We start from the raw sequence: 6,991 nt of genomic DNA, 5'->3' as shown, positions 1-6,991 counted from the left end.
GCGCGCACAACGTCCCTTCCTTTACAGAGGCAGTTCTTGCAGGCGCTCGCGCAAATATGTACATACATGGCCATATATAGACTATTGTTAGAGCATCCTGGAGGACCGCAGCTTTGTACTGCCTCTCTACAGCCCATCAATATTTCACCATTCTGCTGTCACGTGTGAAATGAAATATAATCCGAGAGGCGTAGAAGTTTGCCTCCGTGTCGGTAAGTGGGGCCAGCAGGAGCGCACATCTTACCCCAGACTATAACGCAACAGCTGCGTTTCTTTGTGAAACTTTCTGATAGCAAACCACAAGCATCCACTGCTTAATTTAATAAACTACTGGATATGGCAGGGCTGAGGCAGCTGACTGCATGGCTCGGAATCGGTGCTTTTCTGCTGTGCGTACCGAGCGTCTTTTGCTTCACGGTAGCTCAAGACGTGCCGTGTGAGGCTAACGGCTCGGTGTACTATGTTGGTGAGTGGTACATCCTGCACTCGGAGCACTGCACGCAGTGTGAGTGTACGGCGAAGGGACCGGTGTGCGCGCGGACAGAGTGCACTGCGCTGCCCGATGCCTGCATTCACGTGAGCCACTACCCGACCGAATGCTGCCCGCGGTGCGAGGAAATCGGCTGTGAATACCAGGGAGAGGTTTACGAGTTCGGCCAAAACTTCCAGGTGAGCAATACCATCACAACTTCTTTCTAAACCACAAAGTGCTGCAGTAGAGGACGCAAAAATGTGCGCGTAAAAAGGTGCGCGAAAGAACAAATCTTTTTAATGGAAAAACTCATTCATCATTTATTCATGATTAATTCTCTGTTCAAAAAAAAAAAAAAAAAAATTCAAAACTCCCAACAACAGAAACCACTTCCTGCTTAAACTCACTTGTGAAAAACCTAATAACTAAGCATTTACGTTTATTCTTGAAATTATTCCTGGGTTTTATTTTTTTTAGTAGTTTATACTAACCTCCATCCCAAACCTCTTGAACGAAGTAATGAATCAAAGAGTCGAATCATCTTTAACTTAATGAATCTCTATACGCTAACGCACACTTACGCAAAGCCTCAACGTAAACTACAACATTAAATGGTATCCTCTGTTCAACAGAGGGCAGATTTAATTGATTGGTAACGTCCTTAAACACTCCACACAGCTAAAACGTATACCAAAATGACCAAAGTTTTTGTAGGAAAAGGTTTTGGAGGGTTTAAGAACTAGTTATGGCATCTATCATGGTTTTAATTAGAACTTTCTCTAGAGCAGTTTACGCCATTGTCTTAGAACAATAGTGTGACGTAGTAAACGTGTCTTAAGACTCCCCCACTTTCCATTCTCATAAATCATCATGAGGAGAAATTGTTTCTTAAAGTGATGTCCTTGCTAAGGGTAACCCTAGTAAAACACATTTGGGGCGTGGCTTTCTGTGAAAATGGGGCGGGGCAAGTAATTTTATTCCACTCCACTAACCTTTAGAGAGGGACACACCCCCCCACACCCAAATCTTACCTAATGCATTTTTAAGGGTTTAAAGGGGGGGAAAAAATCAAGCTAATTATCTAATTAGCCTACTCTTCTCTGACTCTGTGTACTGAAGAGATTCAGTCAAAATATCTCCAGTGACTGATATTCAATATTGATATTCACTATAAATATCTCCAGTGATTGATATTCAATATGCAAAGTTATGGAACATCCAAAGTGTAACAGCAAATCAGTAGTTGTATGCTAATGTAACATAAATATTAATTCAACAGAAGTAAAAGTGTAATAGAGATAAAAGAGATAAAGACAGTTTCTTAGTTTTGGGTACTTTCCTTTTATATACTTTTATTTTTACATACTGTAGTTTTTACACACAAAAGTATATGGTATGGACATCAACATTAGTCACCCGAGTTATTATTCCTCCTGAATCTCCCGACTGCTTACTGAGGCTAGACAACTGGGAATAGATTTCAAACCGAAGTTTATTATTTTCAGGAGTCATGTGTGTATGTATTAAATGTTCTCTGCAATTCTATGGCTGTAGCTATAGTTCAGGCAATTGGCTCCTATCCACTCTAACACAGTAAATCAAATCTGTTTCAAGAAACCTGGGCATAACTTCAGCCTGGATTAATTTTTTTTTTTTTTGGAAAGTTATTTGCCACCATGCAGTTGTCCCATTGTAAGTATTTGAATGATACTTGCTCATAGTAATACTGTTTACTGGACACATTTGATTTTGGATTTTTTCATCATCCAGGATTGTTCAAGTAGGTAGTTTATATATAAGTGTAATACCTGTGCGTACGTGTAACCTGTGTGTAGTATATCTCAGTGCCTAAGGACTAAGATCATATGGGTCATAAACAGTCTGTCTGTCTTTCTGATGGCTCCCAGAGGCCTAAGATGAGAGAAGCCCCCTTCTCACAACCTACTGTAGCCTCAGATTCCTGTTGTTGGCAGACCTGACAGGAGTGGAAACCGATACAGCCTTGTGCAGTAGTTGTCCTTCCATGTTATGGTTTGGGCTGATGTGCATTCTGAAATACTTTTCTGCTCACCACATTTGTCAAAGTGTGTCCCTGTTGGTCCAGTGGTAGGATCTCACCACCACAGCCCAGGCTTGTTTCCCAGGCCGGGAGGGTTGTAACAGACAGTGCATCTGCCATTAAAAAAACTCTGCCAAAATCAAATATGTGGATAGGATGCTGTGCTGACCAAAACAAGGCAAAGTTCAACGAAACTGAGTGCATGAAGCCTTTATTATCACTACACATACATTACAGCACAGTGGAATTCTTTTATTTGCATATTCCAGTTGGGGTCAGAGCACAGGGGAATCTATTATACAGCCCCCCTGGAGCAGAGAGGGTTAAGGGCCTTGCTCAATTGCCCAACAGTGGAGGTTGAACCGCAATCCTCCGATCAACAACCCAGAGCCTTAACCACTTGAGCCACCACTGCCCTAAACAGCGTGGTTGTTCTCTTCTGATCTCTCCAACTCCAGTCCTGACTAATGTCCTCACTTTAAACCACTTACTGATCCTAGCTAGTGTTGAGTTTACTCAACCATCCTTGAGTAGGAAAGTCTGTGCTGACCCTGTGCTGACCCTAGCCCTCAAGCCTGGAATTGTGTTTTCTAAATCTACCTCTATGTAGGGACACTTTGATAGTCATATATACTGTTATTGTGTTTTCATAGTACATATTGTCTTATTGCAGCTTTACATTATTGTGAATATTTGTGATTAAGTACTGTACATGCTGGACTGGACCTGACGTTACATCAGAACAGTTGTGTTCAGAGACAGGGTGTAATGTTTTTTGAGGCTCCCCCATAATCTTTTACAAATGGTGTCCAGAGGTTCTCATTTTCTTGCATTCAGTAATAAAAAAACAAACGAAACAGCTTCAAGCACTGAAGCACAGGATGCACACGGGAGAGACCAGTTTAATTCAGTTTTATTTGTATAGCACTTTTAACAATATACATAGCTTTACAGGAATATAAAAAGCAAAAGTTTAAAATGAAAATTTAGATATGCCTTGTTATCCTCGTCCCGCAGTTATTTTAATTATTATGATTATTATAGTGAATGGAAGGAACCTAAGGGGGTAATCAAAGCACAGTGACAGGTTTACAGGCGAGCGCTTTTCCCAGCTGATGTTTTTTTTTTTGTCAAAGCATTTAATCTGAAATTCAGGTGGCATGCTGTGGCAGTTTAAACAGCAGGTGGGTGTGCTGTGCTGTGATTTCTTTATCCTAGAGGAGAGGAACCTATAGTATAAAATGTTCTGTAAGAAAAGCCCAAAATGATGAAGAGCGTGTGTGTGACATTGGGTAAGAATGTTATTAAAGGTTAAGCCTGTCAGTTTAGGGTCATGCCTCTAGATTTGTTATAGTACAAGAGCTCTGCATATAGAGGCAAGGTTTCTCAGTTTGTTTGTATACTGAGAGGTAAATAGGATTTTTCTGTATGATAAATGAAGCTTTAGGAGATTTTACATGCTACATATCAAGACTAGGCGTGATTATGAACTACTGACAAACATATGTGTATATTTTACAGCCATCAGAATGTGAGCTCTGCTTCTGTGAGAAGGAGGGCACCATATGCCAAGTAGCGGACTGTGCCCCCCCTGCATGTGTCAACCCGGTCTATCAAAAAGGGATCTGCTGCCCAGACTGCAAAGATGGTAAGCTTCTTTAAATATTATAGATGAATTTAAAAAACCCTTTTTTCCAAACATTGTCTTCAAAGTGTATTACTAATCGTATTATTCTGAACTCAGAATACCCCAGGTAGCGATGAAGCCATCTTTTATCTGCATTCCCCTTTGCTCTGCATCTCGTCTCCTCTGCGGCGTAATAACCCTGGTGTAATTCTCACATTCACATAATCTGAAACTCAAGAAAATGGATATGATGCGGGAACATGAGTGCAGCAGTTTCCAGTCTGCTGGCAGGAAATGTAATTTTGCACTCTGTGAAATTCATCCAGACGTACACTGTGAGCTGTGTGTGATGGAAGCGGCGAATCATGATATTTATCCTAACAAATGAGAAGGAAAATAGCTTTGCAGAGCTAAATCAACGTCAACAGATCTCGTCCATGATGCTGTTGTAGTAATATGTTCAAAGCCTGCACATCAGCTGAAGAACTCTTGTAGTTGCTTCTTCTTTCTTGAATAGTCCTTGCAGGTGTGATGATGAGTGTATAAAGGAATTGAAGCAATATCAATAACATTTCACCATTCTTTGTCTTCAAGGTTATAGATTTACAAGTTAATTATTTCACCTTGATTTACTCCTAGGAGACATTTAAAAATTCCTTGTCTGACTGAAAGCCTAAATTATCAGAACCCTTCATGGTGTCAGAAAACAGAAGCGAGCTTGCAAGTGAACGTGGGTTTCATTAAACAGTTCAGACAAATCCAAAAAACCTTCAGGCAAAGAGCAGGTCAAAACAGGTGATCTTTAAGATTCAAGAGGTTTATTGTCATGTGCACAGTGAACGCACAGAGATTTAGACCCATACAATGAAATTCTTACTTTGCAAGTCTCCCTTTACAGACACACACACACACACACAAACAAATACACTGATCAGACATAACATTATGAGCAGTGACAGGTGAAGTGAATAACACTGATTATCTCCTCATCATGGCACCTGTTAGTGGGTGGGATATATTAGACATCAAGTGAACATTTTGTCCTCAAAGTTGATGTTAGAAGCAGGAAAAATGGGCAAGAGTAAGGATTTGAGTAAGTTTAGACAAAATTGTGATGGCTAGACGACTGGATCAGAGCATCTCCAAAACTGCAGCTCTTGTAGGGTGTTCCCAGTCTGCAGTGGTCAGTATCTATCAAAAGTGGTCAAAGGAAGGAACAGTGGTGAACCGGCGACAGGGTCATGGGCGGGCAAGGCTCATTGATGTGATCCGATCCAACAGATGAGCTACTGTTGCTCAAATTGCTGAAGAAGTTAATGCAGGTTCTGATAGAAAGGTGTCAGAATACACAGTGCATCGCAGTTTGTTGCGTTTGGGGCTTCATAGCCACAGACCAGTCAGGGTGCCCATGGGTTAATCTTAACTGTGTGAAGGATTAGTAAGGTTCTGATACTTTTACAACTCTAAAATATTGTGGTGCTATTTGGTGCTTTGTAGTGTAACTTTATAATGTAAATTCATTCATTCTTTCATCTTCAGCAAGCATTTTATTCTACTCAGGGTTATGGTGGATCCGATGCCTATTCTGAGATCACTGGGCATGAGGCAGAAATATACCCTGAATGGGGCAGCAGCACATTGCAGGACACTGTGCACACACACACACACACATATTCACACTGTGGGCAATTTAAAGCAGGCAATCCAAACTCAGGCATGATTTTTAAGAGGTGGGGGAAAAAAACCCCAGATTTTTTTTTCTTGGAAGGTGCCAATACTTTTTAAGTTGATAGGGACACTAGATCAGCACTGGTATTCTCAGTGATAAATAAAATGCTGACCATCACAGTTTAATCTAACAAAATGCTATTGTTACATAATCCTCTTCCTCTTGACTGGTATGTCGTTTATAAAGACAGCCATGCTCTTTTCAATAATTCTAGCATTTATTATTTGAAGGAAAATTTCTATATCATGCTTTTTCAACATAGCACTAGTCATAATGATAAATTCATTTCTAGTCCACAGCCATAAAGTGTGTTTTTGTTATTTTTAGGGCCAAATTGCTATGTGGATGACTCTCGGACGCAGATAATCCCCGGAGGCGAGGCAGTGTGGGTGGATTCCTGCACCAAATGCCAATGCCATGATGGGGAGGATGTTAGCTATTGGAAGGACAACCGAGTGGCCACCCGAGTGGCCACATGTACCCGCCTCCAAAACTGCACTGTCAGCAAAGGAGAAAACAAAAACTCAGACACTCCCCACCATCAGAGCGTGTAGCTCAGCAGGTCACTATGCCTTGTGCTCATGTAGCTAATTGTAGACTATGTGATTTATCTTTTATAATGTGCCCAACATTGAGGTTAAATGTTAAATGACTCGCTGAATGTCGCTTTGGCCTTGTAAGGGATGTCCTTCAAAATGAAGCCATATTTCTTCTATACTGCTTATTTAATCAGCTTTTTAAAAACTAATACAAAATATTAATCAGCTTTTCAATTGTAATATATAAAAAAATAAATATAAAATATATTTCTCCAATTTCTCCGAGTTTTATTGTTTCAATATTTGAATAAATGCTTCATAAAACAAATGCATACTGAGTGTGTCACTGGAGTTTACTTTGCAGGTTGAAGTCCCTGCAAATTGTTTGCGAAGCTCTGCTTTAATGTAGTGACTGGTACCCCACTACTGTGGTGCATTATGGGATATCATTAAGGCTCAGAGTATATGGCCACAACTACAATTACAGTGCTAAACAGTGAACAGGGTGTTAATAGTGTGAGTTCAGACATATGCTGGATTTATCCTGTTAAAGAATAATGCAAAA

The 6,991-nt window shown here is 40.4% G+C and overlaps 1 protein-coding gene across 1 annotated transcript; it reads left to right on the top strand.

Annotated features, from left to right (window-relative positions):
• The first annotated feature begins 126 nt into the window (after positions 1 to 126).
• On the top strand, positions 127 to 6,702 carry zgc:113531 (uncharacterized protein LOC541359 homolog). Its single transcript, XM_058394370.1, has 3 exons — positions 127 to 669; positions 4,053 to 4,179; positions 6,215 to 6,702. The coding sequence occupies exons 1-3, from the start codon at positions 337 to 339 to the stop codon at positions 6,439 to 6,441; spliced, it is 687 nt and encodes a 228-aa protein (XP_058250353.1). The 5' UTR covers positions 127 to 336; the 3' UTR covers positions 6,442 to 6,702.
• The last annotated feature ends 289 nt before the right edge of the window (positions 6,703 to 6,991 follow it).

Source organism: Hemibagrus wyckioides, linkage group LG07, assembly GCF_019097595.1.
Source record: "Hemibagrus wyckioides isolate EC202008001 linkage group LG07, SWU_Hwy_1.0, whole genome shotgun sequence".
Classification (NCBI taxonomy): domain Eukaryota; kingdom Metazoa; phylum Chordata; class Actinopteri; order Siluriformes; family Bagridae; genus Hemibagrus; species Hemibagrus wyckioides.
This window is presented reverse-complemented; position numbering and strand designations above follow the sequence as displayed.